The 23491-nt window shown below is 38.5% G+C and overlaps 2 protein-coding genes across 2 annotated transcripts; both read right to left on the minus strand.

The window, feature by feature from the left end:
* Positions 1 to 358: 358 nt before the first annotated feature.
* LOC104110721 (putative F-box protein At5g60060) lies at positions 359 to 2385 on the minus strand. Its single transcript, XM_070193254.1, has 3 exons — positions 1614 to 2385; positions 828 to 1583; positions 359 to 587 (listed from the first exon to the last, which is right to left on the minus strand). The coding sequence occupies exons 1-3, from the start codon at positions 2280 to 2282 to the stop codon at positions 540 to 542; spliced, it is 1473 nt and encodes a 490-aa protein (XP_070049355.1). The 5' UTR covers positions 2283 to 2385; the 3' UTR covers positions 359 to 539.
* An 18387-nt stretch (positions 2386 to 20772) lies between these two features.
* Positions 20773 to 23244, minus strand: LOC138904749 (uncharacterized mitochondrial protein AtMg00810-like). The gene is made up of 4 exons (XM_070193255.1): positions 23110 to 23244; positions 21688 to 21824; positions 21547 to 21613; positions 20773 to 21447 (listed from the first exon to the last, which is right to left on the minus strand). Exons 1-4 carry the CDS (start codon positions 23242 to 23244, stop codon positions 20773 to 20775), a joined length of 1014 nt encoding a protein of 337 aa, XP_070049356.1.
* Positions 23245 to 23491: the final 247 nt, after the last annotated feature.

Genomic DNA, 23491 nt, shown 5'->3' on the forward strand with positions numbered 1-23491 from the left:
CCAAACAAGCACCTGGAAGAAAACAAAGAAATCCCTGAGAAGAAAAGATTATGAGAATTTTAATTTGTTTGTACTGCTTTGAAAATTGGTATTCAACCAGTTATTCAATACTGCCTTTAAGATTGTTACTTGTTAGTATTAAAGCAGAGTTGATCCTTCTAGCTAGAGAGACTGAGCCAAGTGCGGCAATCTTTCGAAGGCAATACCCATTTGTTTTACATAAGATCGAGTAAATGCAATGCAATACAATCCTCGCATTTCTTCAGCAGAAAAGTTTAACAATACAAGTAAATTTTCCCAAATAATAATCAGCTTAAAGCCAAGGAAATTTATAAATAGGACATACATTAGTGCAAAATAATTAAATGGCATGTGAATTAAAAAAAAGCATTGTTTTGTAGAAACAAAGTTCCAAAATTTCCGGTCATTAACCACTAGTGGTAAAGCAAGAAACAAAAGCGAAAGCAAAAGCAAAAGCAAAAGCAGAACGAAGAGCCGATGATGGAATCCTGCATCTCTTTGTGAGTTGTGACTTGATTCTATTGCTGCCTCCCCTTAGTTATACATAATGACGACTCAGTAATTTCCTGTAAAAGAACGACTCAGTAATTTCCTGTAAAAGAACATGCAGATTAATTCTACTAGTAGTTCCCTATTCAAAAACTCCAGGAATTAAAACCAAACTTGAAATTGAAAAACAAACAACAGGCATCTCTTGTGAATTGAGAAGAGTTCCATGTATTGATAACTTACAGAAATTCGGCCAAACACTTGAAAAAAGACAACTAATATACATAGATTCTGAAGAATGAAAATTGAAAACTCACGTGAGAATCTGAAGGAGCCTGATCCTGACGAGTAAGCCAAGATGGTGGTGGCCATAAAATTTCTGCATATTCAAGGAAGGATAACAGTGAACCAAGTTTACCATCTTCTACGGTAAAGACACACGTGTTCTGATCAAATAATCCTTCATATCTATGTACTAGTTCCTCACTAGGACCCCCTGATTTGCTACCAGAGACATTAATCTCGTGATCATCATTGCTAATACTGGTGCTAATCACACCATCACCTGATTTGCTACCAGAGTCATAAATCTTGTGATCATCATCGCTAATACTGCTGTTATAAATCATATCATCACCTATAGTCGGACGATTATCGTCATCACTAAAACCGCAACAACAACCACAGCCTAAGTCATCGTCACTCTCGTCATCATAATATTCCCCTCCGTTTACATAGTAAATGCAGTTTCCTCTGCAGTCACCAAAATCATGTGAAGAAACAGAGAAGCAGCAGTCATTACAAGCAAAGAAAATTCTATCACCCAAAGTAAACACTTCAATCCACTCGTGTTGTTCTTCATCCAGTCGGTACATTTTAATTTCAACTATATTCAAATCAGGGCAGGCAGCATTGGTATTTTTATCGACACCTAAAATAGTATCAACCAAAAACAAATGTCCACATGATTCCACCAGTCGTTTCTTCCTACCACCATCGCATAATCTGGAAGCTACGTTGGTCTCATTAAACGAGGAATCAAATTTTATGGTTTCTCCATATCGATCAACAGCATAAAAGTTCCCCTAATACACAATAATATCGACCATGTGGCAACTGGCATATTTTAATCTAGTCCACTTCATATCCCCCGACTTCAAATAACATAACATATCCCCACGATCAATCGCCATTAAAGAAAAATTATTGGTCTGATCACTCCCTGCATGGTTCGTAAGAAGCAATATTTTTCTAACATACCCTAATTCATAATAATGGTACGAAAGTCTTGAGTTATTGAGGGATTGCACATGATAAGATTTGCAAACTTGAGAAACGCGAAAGTCTAGTAAATTCAATACCTTAGGCATATTATCTGGCAAATCCTTGATAAGTCTATCGGTTAGTGGATTCAAAACCCGCAGTTTTCCATCTGCTGTTTTTATAACCTTGATCAACCATCCTTTACAAGACGAATTAGCAATGGAAGCGGCGCCATCAGGGGGTTGGACAAGATAAACGGTGCTGTCAATGAGATGATAAAATTCAGGCTTGGCTGTATCATCAGGGTAAGGGTTGAGGAGGGGGAAGGGAATTTTCATGGGTAAAGGAGGAGAGTTTTTGAAAGGAGGAAGTGAGGAACGCCATGTTGTGCAGACTGCACGAAAGCGAAGGACGTCAATATGTGTGTCGAGGAATTTGCCAATCCTCTCGAGAAGTTCTTTCGGAAGATCGGACCAGGGAATCATGACCTTTCCACTGCCCATATGCATACTTTGCTGCTCTTTGCACTTGGTTGATAAAAACCCTAGCGCTCCTATATATCATCTCAAGGCGTTTGAGAAAACACGAAACGGTAGGGCATCCATCACGACGGGTTGTGCGCAACCGTTATTCTTTTTTTGGCTAAATATAAATTGGGAAATGTCCTTTAAGTTTTATTTTGTAATTCGTTGTGGTTTATAATAGAGTAAATTCCACTTTACCCCTTAGACAAGAGTGAGTTACTCTACTGGTGAGTACCCTCCACTTCCAACTAAGAGGTTGTGAGTTCGAGTCACCCCAAGAGCAAGGTGGGGAGTAACTACCCTCCCCAGACCCCACTAGTGAGATTATACTAGGTTGTTGTTGTTGTTGTCCACTTTACCCCCTTAAAGGGTACCCCTTAGGCAATATTTTCCGGCGAGACTTAGTATTTTAATACAAAGAAAAAATGTATTATTGGTTTTTTCTTTTTCCTAAAGGGTTTTTAATCCAAAATCGTCAAAATCCATTAGCAAAAAGTGTTAAAAAGTCGAAACCCTAGCTTAATTTGGTCATCAATGGAGATATGGGGTATGATTAGAAGAGAGAAGAAAGGGAAGATGAAGACCGACCATACTAGGTTTATCTTCGATATAACCTAGGATGAATGTGTCGGCTATTTTATTAGTTGGAGCTGATTATTTACAATGAATCACAGCCACACATCAAGCTCATGATGGATTAAATCTACATCGTTGGTTTATCTTAATGCTAGAAGCTTCTTTCCTCATGCAAATAGCACGTGAGGGAATATTAGTGGTTATGATAGAATTTTTCTGTTATAGTTAGACATATTAGAGTAGGACAAGTGTAATTAGTATTTTCTTTTTCTCTATTCTTTTATTCAAAACTCAAGTGGTATATACATGTACAAACAGTTAAATGAAATAGAGAGAAAATTTTCCAATTCTGCAATTTGTCATCTTCAATTTCTTTCATGGTATCAGAGCTCTAAGCTCGATCCAACATTGATTTTTCACCATCAAATTCATTCTTCAGTTCCCAGTGACGAAATATTCCTAATTCAGATGAAACCACAATTGCAGAAACAAGCAACAATGCTAAGTCAATCAGATATGACATTAAACATCCCTATCACCTTAATAACTCCGATTCATCTGGTATGACTCTAGTCAATACTGTGTTTGATGGAAGAGGATATCCAGGATGGAAGAGATCTCTTCTTCTATCTTTGTCAGCCAAGAAAAAGCTTGGATTCATCAATGGAGCTTGCAAGTCTCCAGATCTCAACTCTGCTGAATACGAGCAGTGGAGTTGTGTCAATGACATGGTTACATCTTGAATTCTAAATACACTGTCAAAAGACATTGCTGATAGTGTCATATACTCAAAGACAGTAAAGGAACTCTGGGACAGCTTGGAGCAGAGATTTGGCAAATCAAATGGTGCCAAACTTTACCACCTGCAAAAGGAGTTATCAGGTTTAGTACAAGGTAACAGTGATATATATTGCTGGGTACTTCACTAAACTTAAGCGATTGTGGGATGAATTAGATGCACTAAATGTAATCATATCTTGTTCATGTGTCTGTGAGTGTGAGGGAAAAGAAAAGTTAACTAAGTCTTTAGAGGATCAAAGGTTGATTCAATTTCTGATGGGGTTGAATGATGCGTATGCATAAGCTAAAAAAAATATCCTTATGATAAGCCCTTTACCTAGTATAGATATTGCATATTCACTCCTTTTGCAGGATGAAAATCAGAGAGAAGTATATGCAAATGCACACTTCAGTTCAGATTTTGCTTCTTTCATGGTTGCTGGACAAGGAAAACAGCCAAATGCATAAATTTTAGTTGAATTTGCAGCTTTCATGGCAACAAGACAAGGAAGGAATAATAAGAGATTCAGAAATAAGACACCAAGTGGGACAGTAACAGCTCAAAGGTTCAACAATTCAGCTCAAAAGGTTGCAAGACCATAACAAAAATTGAAAGGGAAGAAGAAATATAATCCTAATCTTTCTTGTACCTATTGTGGAAAGATAAGACATACACACGAGGATTGTTACAGACTAATTGGGTTCCTAGATGATTTTGAGTTCAATAACCCAAAAACTTATCACAACCAAGTCAAGGCAAATATGGTGACAACACATGAGGATGAAATTGCAGCATGACAGAACAATGAGAACAACAATAGCAGTTTTGGCCAACAATTTAGCAAATAACAAATTGCAGAGATGATGGAGATATATAAGCAGGCAAAATCAGCACAAACAGGAAGCTCATAAATTAATTCCAATGTAGTTGCTGGTACTATTCTAAAATACTCAGGTTCAATGTTTATTAGCTTGAAATCAGATACATGGATAATTGATTCTGGAGTATCAGAACATATGTGCTTTGATCCTAATTCTTTCTTGTTTCTAATTCCACTCACTGCACCTTTGAACATCAATTTACCTAATTCTTTCAAGGTAAGTGTTACTCATATAGGGAGTATTTTCATTCTGCCAGGTCATGTTTTAACTAATGTGCTTCATATGCTAGATTTCAAATACAATTTACTATCTGTTCATAAATTCTGTGTTCAATTCAAGTATGATGTCCTACTTACATTTAGTAGGTGTCTGTTGCACGGCCTTTCAATGAGCAGTCCTCAAATTTTTGGTGAAGTTAGAGAAGGACTCTACTTATTAGAATCCACTAGTTTTAGGTCTAGAAGTCTGTTTAGTAATGATGCAATTCCATTTCCAAAAGGAAAAAATTCCATTTCAAAGTCTGTTTTAGCTTCCAATCCAATACGTCACGGTCCAAAAAGCAATAGTCGTGATGACACCTAACTCGACTAGCTAGGTAAGCTAACTAACAGACAATACAATCCAAATGAAATTATAGAAAAATAGTGAAGAATTATCTGGACATTTACAAATTAATCCAAGAACTGTTAGTACAAATCATGAGCTTCTAAGACTTAGAATTTACAAAGCTGATAAAAATAATTACGCGATCTGTTTGAAAACTATATAAATAGATTAACAAAATCTAAAGCCACCAAGGACAAGTGGCAACCATATCCGGAATGCACGAACGTCTTCAGGGTCAGCTCCCGACATCACCAGCAGCTCCGTTTCAAAAGTCTGCACGCAAGGTGCAGAAGTGTAGTATGAGTACAACCGACCCCATGTACCAAATAAGTATTTTGTCTAACCTCGTCAACGTAGTGACGAGGCTTTTTAGTAAAAAGATGCTCACTAATAAAAATCTGTACCAAAATCTAGCAATAGAACTATACTACAGTATAACAAGATAGAGTAAACGAAACGAATGTACAAAACAATAACAAAATACTAGAAGAGATCATAATTTAATAGTTTCCAATATCTCAACCAATCTTTTCCTTAAAGCGAAACCAATAAACCACAATAGTCACCCCATAACTTTCATAACATGAGGAATATACTCTGATATTAAGTTAATTGTATGACAATATCCTTCGTGCATTTATCTCATCCTCACCAAAAATGCATACGACAGTACCAACCGGATGACAGAAATGCCGATAACAATAATGGCAAACTAGGAAATACGCAAATAGCAAAAATGAATGAGAATGTACATAAGGGCATCAGTAACAGACTAGGCGGAAGGTATAGATGGGATGACAACAATCAGGAAAATGAATGTAACTTCAACTAACTAGCATGATGGAGGCATAAATACAAATATAACGAATAAGAGGGGAACACATGATCTTTATATGTTAACAAGTAGAAGCATGAATGACTAATACGGTAGAAGGCATGTACTAAGTGCAACCAAAATAGATACGACAAAGATATAATTATGACAGCAGGAAGTAGGCATGGTATTTGCAAGTTTAGCAAGTAGAAGGCTTGAGTGACACAATAACAAATAAGATAAAGAACAAGAATAGGGCATTAACGACAAGTCACATAGGAAACATAAATACAACATTAACAGCTCAATGTAATGGCATGGACGTATACACGAAGGAAAGATATCACAATATAATGCATGTCCCTCGTCCTTACCTGCACGGAAACACCCATCGTGCTATGAACTCATGATAATTTAAAACATGATAATATAAATGAAATGACACGGCATCACCCTTCGTGCTTTACACTCACATAACATGGCATGACATCACCCTTTGTGCTTTTACTCACAAATGATATGGCACGGCATCACCCTTCGCGCTTTTACTCTCAATAATATGGCACGACATCACCCTTCGTGCTTTTACTCTCAATAATATGGCACGGCATCACCCTCCGTGCTTTGCACTCTCCCTCACATAATAATATATAAACAAAGGTACGGCATCACCCTTCGTGCTTTACACTCTTCCTTACCAAGCATATGTATATCAATGACAAATAAGGCATGGAGCATAAATAACATCAAGGAGAGTATTTAAACGAATATTCCAAATGAATCCCAATCATAACTTTCCAAGCCAACAATAGTTCAATGAACCCGCAAGAACCTTATTATTCAAGTATTCCAATAAATCTCACAAAATGGCCATTGGAATAATTGTACTTATTTGTCCTTCCCTTCCCCGAACCCCTGCTATGATGATTCTACTTTTTGTGATGACAATTATAGGGAAATGGAAGTGGAAGAAATTTAGCATTGTCAAAATGGAGAGTTCAAACTCATGATGGAATGCCTACTTGAAGGAGGAAACAAAGAGCAAAATGCCTTGGAGGAGCTTTTGGAAAATAGTCTCCAAAATAATCTGGCGTTTGAAAGATTGAACTCACAAATGGGAGAAATGATTAAAACTTTAAAGGTCCGAAAAGTCTCGGAAGTGAATGATAGCCAAGAACTTTTCTTAAAGGTTAAAGCCGAAAATCCTTCTTTGGTACTTGATCAAAACCAAGAAGAACTCTCAAATACTCAAAATGAGAGGATGATTTTGATGTTGGAGGCCATTCTTTAAAATGAGGTGAAGCACAACTTGGCACTCGAGTACTTGAAATAAGTTTTGATTCAAAATGATGAGAATATCCGCACTTTGGAAGTTCAAATAAGAATATTTGTTGAGAGTGTGGAAAGAGCTCAAGAAAAGTCCAACTTTGAGGAAGAAAGTGATCTTTATTTTGAGGAATCAGGAATGAACACCCGCCAACCTACTCCATACTTGTTAGTGGTGCCACGAAAAATATGAAATTAGAGTCAACTAGTGTAATTGAAAATATGGTTGCATTTGACTCTAGTTCCGGGGACCAAGAGGATGTTAAAAACAAGAAAGAATTACAATTTGGAGGCTTGATGTCACATTCCAAGCATTTCTCAACATTGGAATTATGTGGTGTTATGGGAATTGAACTACGCGAGTCAATGAGGGATTGCGAAGAGAAAAGGCAAAGGCCATACATTTTACAATTTGAAAGTACAAGAAAGCAAAATGATATTCCTCACATGAAAGCCAAGAAATGCAAAATGAAGCAAATGGCATTTGGCTTGATCATCTACTTACCACCTCCCACCGCTCGTGGTCACAAACTTGATTCCAAGTTAGGTGCCCAATTCATATCGTCCAAGTGGTGATAAAAGTAGTAAAGTTGATTCACGGCATACCACGACGGTAAATACGGCACTTAGTAGGAGGCAACCCATCATTTTCAAAATTTTAAGTTATTTTTGAATTTTTTTTTAGAATAGCTTAGTATATTATTTTTGGCTAATCTGCCAAGTTTTAGAATTTTTGGAGTTAATTTGAGCAAGTCGGGGTAACCGGACAGCCAAAAACCAGTAGCGGCTGAAAATTGCAGAAACATTGCTTCGCGTTCGCGAGCAGACCATCGCGTTCGTGAAGGGTAACAAAATTTTAAACCTTCGCGTTTGCAATATATATGTAGCGTTCGCGACTGTTTGGTCAACATTAACCCTTCGCAAAGACGATAGAACCCTCGCGAATGTGAGCCTTAGGTAAGTTTAAAATATCAAAATATTGAAAATCAATGTTTAATCCCTCTCTTTTCTCAAGAACTGTTTCTTCTCCTTAACCACCAAAATTAAATTCTCCATAATCTTCAAGTCCATTGCAATTTTCTCTCACCATTTGCAAGGTATGTGGTTTTCTCCCTTGTCTCTTAACTTTTCCCTCTTTTCTTGGTGAGAAACAATGGAAGAGCAACTTTATCTTAAGGTTTTAGGGTGTAACTTTCAACTTTTGAAGTGAAACTTTAGGGTGCCAAAATGATTGTTTTATGGGTGAGGTTGGTTGGGTTTGAGTGTGTGATTGTTATTGTAAAATTTTGGGCGAGATGTGTGCTAAAGTTGACTGAAAAACAAGCAAGAAAAAATGCAAGAAAGCTGTTTGAAAAAATGCCTGAAAGAAAAATAGGTTTGAGTGATGAAGATGACCTTCGCGAACTCGAAGGCCTATTTCTGGGCGAAATGTTTTTGCTCTTCGCGAACGCGAAGATCAATTGCTGGCAGTCCCCAAAATGGCAAAAAATAGTAGCTTTGCACAGCTCTATCCGGGACCCTTTTTGCCTATTTCTTTGGCTTAAATACTTCCTAATACATTGTTTTATGCGTCTACAAGAGCTTTTAACATTGTTGGTCTATTTTGTAGGTATTTTAGTTATAAAATGGATCCGGAGCACAATGAAATTGAGCAAGAATATGTCCCTGAAGCTGAACAAGAGGAACCCTTTGATCATGACAGGTTTTTAACTGCTGAATGTGAAAGGAAATATGACGAACTCTTGTCAAAAACCATCGTCAAGGAAAGAGGCATAAACATGGAGAAGGTTGAAGCTAAAATGCCGGGCTTCTACACAAGATTGGTAGAAAGCAGGTGGATATTTTTTGCTCCTCAACCAAATGATGCCAACTACACAGTAGTGTTGGAAGTTTATGCAAATGCCTTGAGGACAGACTTCCAAGGAACCTTAGTTACTATTGTGCGGGGTATGCAAGTCAACTTCAGCCCTGAGATAATCAATGGACTTTATAGCCTTCCCAACGCCGATAATGAGGTTTATAGAGACAGAGGAAAAGCAGGAGGAAATCAATGGTTGGTGGACAAATTGCATGACGGGGTTACCCCGAAGTGGTTGACATTACACAAGGGAGTTGATTCTCATGACTTCACTGCAGAGGCCAAGACTTGGCTCTCCATTATCTGTGCGAGGATATTGCCTTCTACAAATGACACTAATGTAACACCAGAGAGGGCGCTGATAATTGCTGCTATCATGGATGGACTACCCGTGAACGTGGGGGAACACATTGTTAGAGAAATCGAGGAAGCCACCCATAGGAGGTCAAAGAGCCTATTTTCCCCATCATTGATTACTCGGCTATGCTATGATGTTGGGGTGTTAAAACACCCAAATGATGATGAGAAAGGTCCCGGAAAGCCAATGATCCACCCATTGCTGAAAAGGGGACCCACTGACAAGTAGAAAAAGAGGAGGATTGATGTCGTATCCTCTTCATTTGGGCAGTTCTTTAAGGCCTTTGCACCTGCACCAGGGTCATCTGAACTCATGTGACCACTCAAGTTTGGCCCTCACACTATGCGTCACTTATCCAGTCAGATACATGGACTATATGCACACATGAGGCAGCTTATAGTTGGCCTTCCTACTGGTCTATCTGAGGCTCGCACATCTACTGGCACTGCTACCCCACCATCCTTAGATGACGTGGTCAAAGAGCAAAAAGCAATAACGTGCAAGATGGAGTCCATGAACAACAATTTAGAAAATATGAGCCGCCGGCAAGGGAAGATTGAGAAGCGGCAAAGAAAGTTCAAGGAGCACAAAAAGAAAAAGAGCAATCTCCTGAACAAAATGATGGATAAGCTGAGGTCGTTCTGTAGTTCAAATGACTCGGATGATATGGAGGAGGAGGAGGAGATCAAATTTCCTTCCACCTCCGGCTCCGACTGAGGCCTATTCAGGGAGCCCCTCTACCTATTATACTTTTTGTTTTGATATTGTGCAGTGAGGACACTGCAATAATTTTAGTTGGGGGTGGTACACTTTATTTATATATTTATGCTTGTATGCATTTATATGGATATTGTGTGCCCTTGTCGGGCTTGTGTTGTGATTAATATAATTGTGGATTAGTCGCTTTTGTTACTTTATTTTCTTTAGTAGTTTTTAAGTATTTTATATTTAATCCTTTAGTAGTTTTTAATTTATATTAGTTTTATCTCTTTAGTAGTAATATAGTCTCCTTGGATTTTCTTTATGCTACGGTTATTTCCCGAGAAATATTTTTGTGTTGAACCGAATGGCGTTTCCCTATGATGAATGGAGTGACAACTTTCTTAAGGGATTAGTCTTGTTTAGTTTTTCTCTTTTTTTTAGGTAATTTTTTTTGTTTTAATTAGTTTAGTAGCTAGTAGTGAATAAATTGGTTATTGGGTGTGATATTTTGTCCATAAATCAATTTGTGGCTTGCTTGGTACCAACATGATTTAAACCCCGACATATGAATTCTTAATCTTTGAAAAAGAAAAATGATTAAAATAAAGATCATTGTCATGACTTTTAGACTCAATTTTTGGCTCTTTGATTCATTAAATAGTCTTTTTAGGCTATATGTAATTTTCTTTGGGTTCATGATTTTAACTGGATCTTAGATTTGTATTCCACTCGAGTTTTCATGTGCCATGTGTGGTGAGATTTGTTGTGAGTTCTCTTGCATTATTTATAGTCTAGAACTTGCCCAGAATGTGCTTCAAGGCGAAATCCTAAACTAACTTGGTTTGCAAAATGATGTTAGGCCTTCCTTGGACCGTTATTGTGCCTTAAATTTCCTACCCTTGCATATTTTCCCTAGTCAACTCCTTTTGAGCCTTTAAACTTTTTCTTTGGCAACTGTGTTACAAGCTTTATCCCTTTGTTCTTTATTGATCTATCTTTTGCCATCCTACCTCCCTAAGTACTTTGAAAGTGTAAACATAGGCTAAAAGCCTAAGTTTGGGGGTGAAGGTTGGAAAAGTTGTGATGTGGAAGTTGCTTAAAAGGTGAAAGGTAATTATAAAATAAATAAATAGTGGAACCTTCCCTGATTTTTGAAAAACAATGTGATTAAGAAAGAAGAAAAAGGAAGGAAAAATAAGGAGTTGTGAATAAAGGGAAGATTAGGTGTAGAATGAAAAGTGAAGAAAGGATGGAAAAGTTTTTGAAGGAAGTGTGCTTTAATTGTTGCAAATTATAGTGCTTAGGGAGGTTTTGAGTCACTCTTATCCAAATTGTGCCCTACCTTACCCAAAGACCTACATTACAATCCTTTAAGTCCTACTTGATTTTGAACCAAGTGTGTTTATATTAGTGGAGAAATACATGAAAGGCAAGTCTATGACACTACTTATGTGCATTTGAATATCTTTGTGTAAGAGAGAGTTAATTCTTTCCATTTGATATCCCATTTATGTTTTGAATTGAAATTTATGAGTGTGGGATTCTCTCTTAAGTGTGAGGTCACATGAGATTTGCGTTGCGAATTTAATCCCATTTTCAATTGGGAGAAATGAACGAGGGAAAGTTATTTGTGATAAAGAGGCAATTTTTGAAGCTTTAATATCATGACTTGATTGTTACTTTGATTAGCATAGTGTTTGAATACTTGAATTGTAATAAAATTTATGAGAAGTTTTTGGTGTTTTATTTGCTTTATATTAATTGTTGGTACCAATCAAAGTCATGTGCTTGTACTTAAAGTAGACCTTTTGACTTGGTATGATATTGATGCACTATTGAGTTAAATACTTGGAAGGGGATTTTGTGCTTTGATTGCTTGAGGACAAGCAATAGTTTAAGTTTGGGGGTTTGATAAGTGGGTATTTTACCAACTTATCTCGTCTTTAATTTAGATTTTTTCTATGTTTGATTGATAAAATCGTGATACTTCTATTTTACAGGCTCTATGTGATTTAGAAGTGATCGTGAAGAAACCAAGTGAAAACGAGTAAAAAAGAAGCTAAAATGAACAATGGAAATCTGCCCAGTGAATTACCTTTCGCGAACGTGAAGGTATGATCGTGAACACGAAGAAGAAATGGGCCGAAAAACTGGGCAGTTCTGGAATTTCACATTTTTGACCCCCAAACCATTTAATACACGGCCTAGCTCATTTGTAAAAGATCTTTTTGCAAATATTTGGCATCTTGGGAAACTTTTGTCAAGTATTGGAGCTAGGGTTCTTGCACACATACTTGGGACTTGAAGATTTGAAGCTTTTGGTTGAGAATTTCTTACCTATTTATGTTCATTTCTTCATTTTCTTGCTTTGTATTGAATATCTAAGTGTGTAATAGTTTTTCCAACACTTGAATCTTGTTTATAGGAATATTCATATTTAAAGTTTGGATTAAATATCTTGTTGTGCTTATGTATTGAACGATTTTTATTTATTATGAAGTGGTTATTGTTTCTTTAATTATTCTTGTTTTTTAATGTTTCCAAAGGGATTAGCTAACCCTAGGACTCGCCCATTCACTTCGAATTAATTTTGGGAAAGATAATTTGGGATTGGGAAAGATTAATTAACAAGATCTTGGACGTTAACCCTCACTTTATAGATTCTACCTAGGGATAGGATTGAACTACTTATAGCCATATTCGGGTGTGCTTAATCTCCTAATTGTTTTAGGGATAATTCAATTAGGAAGTCTTGTTTGTCTTCGAAAGAAGCTAATATAGAATTACTACCCGAGGCTAATTAACATAAACTCGCTCAGAGTTGTAAAATCGTGAAATACATTGGATCGTTAATTGAGTGTAATTCCCAATGCATCCATACTTGTAGCCATTGATCAAGCTTTCTAGGTTAGTCTATATTTTCGCAATTAGTTATAAATATTTTCTCAAAACATTTTTAAGTGTTGGGCTTAGCATAATAAGTGATAATTCTCTTACATGCCTAATCACCTACATATTGTTCTCTGTGAGATTCGACCCCGACTCATAGTTGGGTAAATTATATTGCATGCGACCGTGTCCATTTACATTTTAGTAGTGGATTTGGACGTCACAGATTCCATAAGAAAATACACAAAAAGTTAAAGTAAAACTACTGTCCATCGCCATCACGACCTTCAACACCCCTAGCCATCTCGGCCTTCAACGACGTCACCACACTGACCATCGATGTCATCACCATCTTGGCCTCCAGCATCTTCTCCATCCCCACCATGAGGGCGGAATCATACCAGGCATTGTCCTCGAGCCGATCTACACACTCCTCCTCATCCTCCTCATCAGGCTGAGGCGTAACAAGATCATAATCACAAGCAAGACGAGCCTCGCGTGCCTTGACTCAAGCATCCTCGATAGCCATTCATGAAATAGCGTGCACTGCATATAAGTCGCAGAGCATATCCAATCGGGCTTCAGCATGGATCCACTCCTCGCACAACTCCGGAGAAATGTTAGGATATTTAGAAGCATTTGACGAAGTAGGCCGCACAAGTAGTTGAACCTTCTTAGCCTCGAGAGCAGCAACTCGATCATGCAGCTTAGAGTTCTCCTTGTCCAGCTCCCCGATCCTCTCCTCAAAATGGTCCTCCTTATCCCTTGCCTTTGATAGATCATTTTCCCACTAAGAGCGGAGAGTCCTATTCGCCAGCTCAATAATGTCGATCTTTCTCCGAGCATCCAATTGGGAAGACTCTGCCTGCTTGAGTATTTGCCGTTCTCAGTGATTTCTCCCCTCAGAGTATCAATCTCGAGCTGACACCCGTTCAACTGGCTGCTCAGTTCAACCAGTTGAGCCTGGAGGTCACTGCACTGGGCCTCTACGCCCTTTCTTAGCTCAAGCTCCTCTTATGTTCTTTTCTACGCCTCCTTGAGGACGCTGAATCTCCCCATGGCTGCCATTAGCTCCTCATCCTTCTTCTTCAGCTAGTCTCCACCCCCCTCACAAAGTTGCTTTCGAAGGTCCCGGTACTTTCCACGTTACTCTTGGTACTTGCCCTTAAACTTTACATAGATGCCTTTTTGCGTCTTCTCCCATTGGGCGCTCTCAATCTAAAAAATGATCATCTTCAAATCAAGGAAAAGATAAGAGTCAAAGCTCAGAAACAAGTTAAGACAAAGAGGAAAGAAGAAACAACTACTATACTTACCTTGAGAGCAAGGCCGACGATATTCTTTGACAGAGTACTATCATTTATCTCACTGAGGGTCACACCCTTGGTGTCAGAATAGAGAGGACCGAGAGAGAGGACCACTTCCTCGGTGTTTCTCAGCAAGTCACAATCCATTGGGATCGTTATGGTCCTCATACCTCCCTCCATCCTTACCTTGATATGAGTGAGCCCCTCGTCGATTATAGGAGGTCGTCATGGTCCATATTGGAACCTTACTCATTGCTATCATCGGCGACGTCTTTTCCTTTGTCCCCGCCAGCCTATGAGACATCTATTGCCGGCCTGGACGACGAAGCCTCTCCCTACCCCGCGGGCACGGAGCCGTCATCAAATGCCACTATCTCTCCCTCAGAATGCAATGACATGCCCTCATTGACTTCTAACGGTTGCAGGGCCTCGAGGCTCGACCAAATATCATCACCAACATATATTATCACCGACTCACGCAAAGTGAATCTGTCTTCCACTGCGTCAATAGCTAAAGGAACTCCGCCACCCACATCCACAGATCTCCTTTTGTGAGGTGGAAGGTCCCAATCACTAGGCAAGAGTTTGTCGTCCTCGTCAACGAGAAAAACTAAAGGAGAAGAAGAGGTTGCAACAACCAGAATATGGGTGGTGGCAGAGGTTGCAACAGTTGAAATTAGGGCGGAGAGAGAAGTTGCAACAGTTGGAACATGGGTGGAGATTGAAGGCGTAGAGGCCCTTCTCCTTTGGAAAGAGGGCACGTGGGCCCTAGCCCTCCGTGCGGTCCCTCAAATAGAACCTAGAGAAAAATAAAAAGGAAGAGAACAGTAAAAACAACAAACATACACCGCATAAAAACAGTATCGATAGGAAGAAAGAGATTACCTATCAAGGGGAGAGCCGGTTTGAACTTTTGGAAGAAGCTCAGCCAGTCACGAATCCCCACTATATAGGGGAGGATCCGCCTGACCCAGTCGGCGAGATGTGTCACAAACCGGAAAGGTCGATTAGTAGCTGTATAAAGAGAAGAGTTATTTGGTCGGCCTACAACAAAAAGAATTTTAGAGAAAAGAAGAAACACAAAAAGCATGAGTACTCTCGGGTGGGGTTCCAGGCCTCAGGGAAGCCGGTGAGACACTACGGCCTCAGTCCTGACGAAGAAATAGCGGAGAAAGAAATGCCGACTATCCTTGTCATCCATCCTCCCCACTAAGAACTTTCCCCCATGGTGGTGAAGGTTTAATAACGTTCCTAGTAGAAATAGGGGGCGAAAAGGTGCACCAAGTAGCACACCGTGACCTCGAATTCGCCAACATATTGACCATCTTGAAGAAGTAGGGGGCGAGCTGCACAAGACACACATTATAGTGACGGAAAAATGCTTCTATCAGTGGAGGGAAGGGGAATGAATAGCCGATGGTGAACGAATAGGCGTAGAGGGCGCAGTATCTGGGACGATGGACCCGTACTTCATCATCACACGCAGGAACTAACTCCACGTGGTCGGGAAGGCCGAACTTAGTCTTAAACTCAGCTAAGCGCTCAACCGTCATCGTGGATTAAAACCTCTAGGTCACCACCGTCTGTGGCTTATGGAAATCGGGTTCGGCATCAGGGTATCGAGGTACAATCTCCTCTATAGAGGGGAAAGTTTCCTCCTCAAAAGTGACAATGATGTCTTCCCCCTAAGCTAGGAACACGACGGCCAGAGGAGCAGAATGATCTTCCACACTAGCATCAGATGAAAGGTTTGACATTGTTATGGAGGTTAGGAAGAAGATAGAAGAGGAAATCAGAAGTGCGGTGAAATCTTATGAAGAAGGAAAGGAAATTCCAAAGGAGAAGTGAAGAGAGTGTAAAAATTGAATTTCAACAAATCCTTCCCTATTTATAGAGTTTGAGGCACCATAATCAAAATGGTTTGCCATAATTGGCATAAAGATCAAAACGGCAGAGCCAATCAAAGGTCACGCGAGAATCGATGCAAGGCATTGGGAATCAGCGTCATCATGGCGCATGACATCATGACGTCACTTCTTCTCTTGGATTAAATGGTTCCAGCAAGCCACCGAGGAAATCCAAGGGTTTAAAATATGTGACACACAGAGAGCCACATCGCATTCTCGCCACAACAAAGACGACCAATGGTATCTGTTCAGGGAGCTCGACCATAAAGACGACCATGACCTCAACAAGCGGAGGAACAAACTGTATAGGCCAAAATTACCCTAGTTACGTTAGGGTCGAATTAACATTAGGAGAACCTTCAAATGTTGCCACGCGTTATTGGCATGAGTTCGACAAATGACTAAGGCAAGGTCGAGGAGTCAACAAAGACCGAGGTCGAGGACGAGCACTCTCATTTAACGGAGCAATAACGAGTAGTTTTAGGGATAAGATTTTAAAGAGAATATTCCAGCGAATATTCTCGGGATGTGTACTATTAGGGTTTTGTGACACATATCCCTTTATAAATAGAATGAATAAGGGTAAAAAATACCCTTGTACTATCAAATATTGTTTAAATTTATCCTCCGTTATACTAATCGATCAATAATATCCCTACCATCTTACTATTAAACAAATATACCCCAAGTTAACGGAAGAGCCACGTGGTGGACATTTAAGTCATGTGGTCCATCCAAGTTTAATTTTTATACTGACCCGATCCAGTACCCGCTACCCAACCTAAAAGATACACCCTTATTCATAATCAAAAAAAAATTATTATTGTCTAATTAGCTCCGTCTTTTTGATTAGCACATGGGATTGCCACTTTTTCGCCACTTGGGAAATGTTTAACCCTTACCAACTCCCCTCTTTCCCTTTCCTCCACCCATCCCCGCTTCTTCTTCTTTTTCGTCAGTTACTCTGCCGGCATGTTCACTTATTCTGCTTCTTCTTCTTCGGTTCCGTCATCGTGTTCACTTTCCATTTCTGTCATTTTTTTTAATCATTTTTCTGGTATTGGCTTTCAAGTTAAAGATCAACTTGTTCTCGAATAAAGACTTTTTCTAGTTTGTTTTTGTGGGTAAAGCTAGTTTTGGATGTTAGAAAGAGATGACTTTGGTGATATGAAATGGCAATTTTGGGGCTAAGGTGGAGTAAAGTGGAAGATTTTTTGTTTCTTAAGAGTCATTTACTGTATGTCTATATCCATGAATTACTGATTAGATTTCACAATGGAAGATTTTTTCGTTCTTAAGAGTCAATCGCCTTGATATATGCTTCCCTTATTTATTTCTATTCTAAAATTTGAGTCTGCTTCTTCTCTTTGAGGATTGAAAGAACAACCAAAGTTGAGGTATTTTACTTATGGCATCTACAGTACCGGCGAAGTCAAATAATCCACTACATAACTTCGATTTTTCTCACTAGAAATGGATTAAGACTCATCATTATTCAAACAATAATCATCATCATCAGTGTTGCTGCTCATCCAAATTGTCATCGGCGGCGACACGATTCACTGCTAAGACAGTCTCAGTTTCGATGTGTGAATCCTTCGCATGATTCGTCAGTCACAAAGGAGTGATTCTGCTGTGATCGCTCGCCGATCATTGACCCGTGATCTTATTTCGGCGGCGCTAGGATATGAGTTAAGCGGGTATATTTTTTTGATTGGGTAACAGGTACTGGGTCGGGTCAGTATAAAAATTAAACCCGGATGGACCACATGACTTAAATGTCCGCCACGTGGCCTTTCAGTTAACTTGGGGGTATAATTATTTAATAGTAAGACTGAAGGGATATTATTGGTCGACTAGTATAACTAAGGGTAACCTTAAATAATATTCGATAGTATAGGGGTATTTTTGATCCTTCTCCGTAAATAGAAAGAGACATAGTTATAGAGGGGGATTGGACACTCACCTGTGAAAGAACAACACATGACATTCTCTAGAGATCCAAGGAGATCCCTGTCTAGCTTTTCTCCCACGATCCAAGGAGAACTCGAATATTTAAAAGCTCATCAATCATTTATCATTGTCAGAAGGAATATTACACGACTTCATCTCCTTTTTTCGCTCATCTCTGTTATATTTATTTACTTAAATACCATTATACACCATTTATTGATATTTAATTCTATTCACTTCATATTTGTGCCATTAAGTATTGTTTATTATTATACGTCCATCACGGTTACCACAGACTTTGTGGCATTTTTCATGACAGTAGTTAAATAATCTAGTGGATATTATTATTGGCTTAGATTAACCCTATTTTGTTAAGAACATGTAATTGTTTAAATCTAGATCTAAACTTTGGGTCAACTTAATTTTTTTTCACCGTTCATTCTCAACTTGATTATTTTTCACCGTTCATTCTCAACTTGATTAGTTTTCTATTTTTTCTCTTTAATGGGTACCATCCTACTAAAAGTTTTAATATATAGTTATCTTATAAAAGTGCATGAATTTATTCATCTCGATATACTCTGTCCAAGTAAAGCCATGATTAAAGGATTTTGAAATGGATTGTAAATACATGAGATGTGAAATCGTTCCATAGAAGGCAGACGAAAAAGAAAGGATGCATATTAATATGGTAATATTAATTGTATATTTCCATAATTATTTCAATAAGAGGGTAATTCTGGAGTATCATAAATATATTAATATGAAAACAGGAGAGAGAAGCGTAATATCATATACCAAGATAAGTGTAATGAAGGAAGGTCTAAATTATACTCTTTTTAAACTTTTGTTTGAGGGTTGGGGTCATTAATATTAATTCTACCAGTTAATGGGGCACTTGAGGGTTTGGGTCATTAATATTCTACCCATTAATGGGACACTCGACATGTCTGCAAGTCATATATTTTCAGTTTAATATAAATAGTTAAAAGGGAGAAAGTCTAGATTTGCCCATCTACTATTGCATATTATTTATATTTGTTCCCGTTATACTTTTCGTCCACTTTAGCCTATACTGTTAACAAATTTTTTAGATTTGCCCCTAACCCTAACGGCCCTACACTGTGGCAGCTGATCCTCCAATGTTTGTTCATGTCAGCTGCCAAGTCAGATGGCTCCACCAAATTAAGCCAAGATGGTGGTGGCCAAAAATTATCTGCACATTCAAGGCAAGATAACAATGAACCAAGCTTACCATTGTCTTTAGGAGGAGCGTCGCCGTCAGTTTGAGCGTCGCCAGTAGGGCAGTATGACTATTACTCAGTATGAGACCTATTTTGTGGATTTGGCCTGTCATGCCATTCTTCTGCTTCCCACCGAGAGAGAGAGGGTGAGGAGGTTTATTGATAGACTTGCTCAGCCTATCAGATTACTTTATATCTTAGTATTAGTTCCTCACTAAGAACACCTGATTTGCTACCATTATTGTTATGACCACCATAAAATGGAGCATACTCGTCACGAATAAATAAGCGACAGCAATCGCAGCCACCTTCATCTTCACTGCCATCATCTTTATCCTGGTCATCAAACTCCCTCAATATATCCAGAATTATATATCCGTTTGCATAAAATGCAGTTTCCTCTGTAATCCTGCTCTAAATCATGGGAATAAACAGAGAAGCAACAATCATCACCAACAAAGAAAATCTGATCATCCAATGTATGCACTTCAATCCACTCATGTTGCTCTTCATTTAGCTGGTACACTTTAATTTCAAGGGGATTAAACCAAGAAGGCCCTTCTTGGGGATTAAACAGAAAAGGGCTGATACCTTCCGACTTCTTGTCAACATCTAAAACCATATCAACGAGAAACAACTGCCCACGTGATTCCTGTTGAAGAGCTCAGCTATGGCACCAGACGAAGACATGCAGAGATGAAGCTAGAGAGAAGAGAAGAGAAGCTCCAAGAGATTCCATTGGATGAACAGAAGAAAATGAAATTTGTACAGTGTTTACAACGAACTAACTGCTATTTATACTACAAAACTAATTAACCGACTTTACTTAACTTAATTACAGCTCATTGACAGTTGTACATCCACAACTAGAATTCTCTACACTCCCCCTCAAGCTGAGGGATGAAAACATGTTCTTCATTCCTAGCTTACTCACTAAGTATTCATGTTATGGACTACAAAGACTCTTTGTCAGCACATCTGCAAGTTGTTCTTTGGTTCCAATATGTTGTGTTTGAACCCGACCTTCCTGAATTTTTTCCCTCACAAAATAACAGTCTATGTCAATGTGTTTTGTCCTCCCATAAAAAATAGGATGAGCTGCAATTTGAATGGCAGCTTTGCTATCACAGAAGAGTTGTATTGGAACCTCAACCTCAATGCTAAGTTCTCTGAACAGTCCTGCCAGCCATGTAACTTCAGATACTGTTGTGGCCATGCTTCTGAATTCTGCTTCAGCCGAGCTTCTGGAGACTGTTCCTTGCTTTTTTGATTTTTAGGATATCAAGGCTTCTGCAAACTTGATCACATAACCAGTTACTGATCTTCTTGTTTCCACACAAGCACCCCAATCTGAGTCACAGTAAGTAATTAACTTCATATTTCCACCTGCTGACATGAACAGACCTATTCCTGGAGTTCCCTTTATATACATGATAATTCTCATAGCAACACTCATATGAGACTGTTTAGGGGCATGCATGAACTGTCTAAGTACTTGAACCACAAAGGCTATATCAGGCCTAGTCATGGTCAAGTACAACAATCTACCCACTATTCTCTGATACCTCCCTTTGTCTTCAAGTTCATTGTCATTGTCACTAACATTCTTGTTGACAGCCTTATCAAATTCTATAGACGTTAGCTTGTGATTGAACTCTAGTAGAGTAGTCGATGGCTTTCCACCTGACATACCAAGCTTAGATACCAATTCAAGGGCATACTTCCTTTGGAACATTGGAATTCCCTTTTCTGATCTGGAGAATTCAATGCCCAAGAAGTAATTTAGCTCCCCAAGGTCTTTCATTTTGAAACTGACCTGTAAATCCTTCCTCACTTGCTCAATCCACTTCAAGTTAGTCCCTGTTACTAGGAGATCATCTACATAAAAAAGTATGACTACCAAGTCTGATCCCTTTTGTTGTGTGAAGAGAGAATAGTCATAATGGGACTGTTTGAACCCCATATCCAATAGAGCTTCTGTTAACTTCAAGTTCCACTATCTATGAGCTTGTTTTACCCCATACAAGGACTTATTAAGCCTGCACACCTTCTGATACTCCCTCTGGCTTGAAAAACCATATGGAATTTGCATAATGACATCTTCAGAAAGATCCCTTGAAGAAATGCATTATACACATCCATTTGAAAAATGTGCCAATGAGAAGCTGCTGCTAGAGCTATTACAGACCTCACTGTAGACATCTTGGCCACATAAGAGAATGTCTTAGTATAATCCAGTCCCTCCTGTTGGCTATAGCCTTTGTCTACAAGCCTGTCTTTGTATATTTCCACTTCTCCATTTGATTTGTATTTCACCTTGAACACCTATTTGTAGCCAATGAGTGCCTTGACCTAAGGCAAATCAGCTACGGTCCAAGTCTGATTCCTTTCAAGTGCAACTATTTTAGCTTTCATAGCATTAACCCAGAGGGGATCTTTACAAGCTTCAGCATAGGATGTAGGTTCGAGTATTGCTGAGTAGGCAGCCAAAGAAGCCTTATAAGTAGAGGACAAGCGATTAAGGGTGCTTATCGGGCGAATCAGACGGATAATTATACTTAAAGGTTCGGCTTAACACTATCGAATTATAAATATAGTAATCTTCTAGCCATCTAATAAGACAATGGGCGAATTTGTATCAGATTAACGATTATCGGACGGTTTATCGAGTAAACTAAATAGAATATTTTTGAAGAATTATTCAATCAATACCAAACGGTTTAAAATCAATAGCAAATTTTTAATACCATCTAAGATCTAACAGTATTTTTGAATTGAAGAGTCTTCTTCCAAGTTCCAATCTAGTTCATATTCACGACTACTCATACAAACTTTCAGTAACATTCTTTCTTCACAAGAAATCCAGATTATAAAATAAAAAATCTAGAAAATCAGACTTTAATTTGTTAGATGCTTGCAAAAAGGACATAAACCAGACAATCCACCTATTACGGATAAAACCAACGGACAATTCAACAAATTACTTTCAATAGTACTTTATATACATAGGGGTAAAAGTGTAAATATTTAAATTCTTAACGGGTTAACGGTTTACCCAATAAGTAAATTGAGAAATATGCCCCCAAATCTTTAAGCCATTAATTATAAAATCTCAATCCGTTCATCACCCATTACCTCGATAATTCGATACCAATAAGCCATCGGTTCGGTTAACGATTTCGGTTCGGTTTTGAACAGTCCTACAAGTGGTCATAACAAATATAGGAGGATATATGATAAGAGAAGGAGGGCAGCTTAGACTGCACAGCATAATCCTGCATCCACACAGGTGGTTTAGAGGGTCTAGAAGATCTTCTGAGTCTCTCCACAAACGGCTGAATAAAACGACCTAGTCGATCGTTTTAAGTATCTTAGCTCTGATCTCCTATTTATTGCCTTCTCTATGTTATATTATGGTTATGTAACTTTTCGGGGTGTTTGATTTTGGTTTCGGGTGAGTTTCGGAATGCAATGGGACACATAGTCCCTAAGTTGGAGTCCTAAGTTGTTAGAGTGGACCGTAGTTTGACTTTTGTGTAGACGACTCCGAAATGGAGTTTTGACAGTTCCAAAAGCTCTGTATGGTGATTTTAGACTTAGGAGCATGTACGAATAGTTCTGTTCCTGAAATCAAACATAATTCTTCCTTAAGGTGTTGATCCATTGCACTCCCAGTACTATATCCACATTCCCTAATGGTAGCAATAGGAAATCCGATAAGAATATTGTTCCTTGCTGTAGCCATTGTAGGTTCTTGCATACAACAACAATATGTACTTTTCTACCATCAGCTATACTGATAGATTGGTCTACTATAAAGCTAAATTGGCACCCTAGTTTTTTGGCAACTTCCTGATCAATAAAGTTGTGTGTAGTACCAGTATCAATCAAAACTTATAAAATCTAGTTTTGAGAATCGAGTAAAGAAGTTACCATTTCCTTGATGAGCAGAACCACTGTGTGATTTCTTGTTTCAAACCTCTATTGGTTCC

The sequence above is a fragment of the Nicotiana tomentosiformis genome, chromosome 2 (assembly GCF_000390325.3).
Source record: "Nicotiana tomentosiformis chromosome 2, ASM39032v3, whole genome shotgun sequence".
Lineage (NCBI taxonomy): Eukaryota > Viridiplantae > Streptophyta > Magnoliopsida > Solanales > Solanaceae > Nicotiana > Nicotiana tomentosiformis.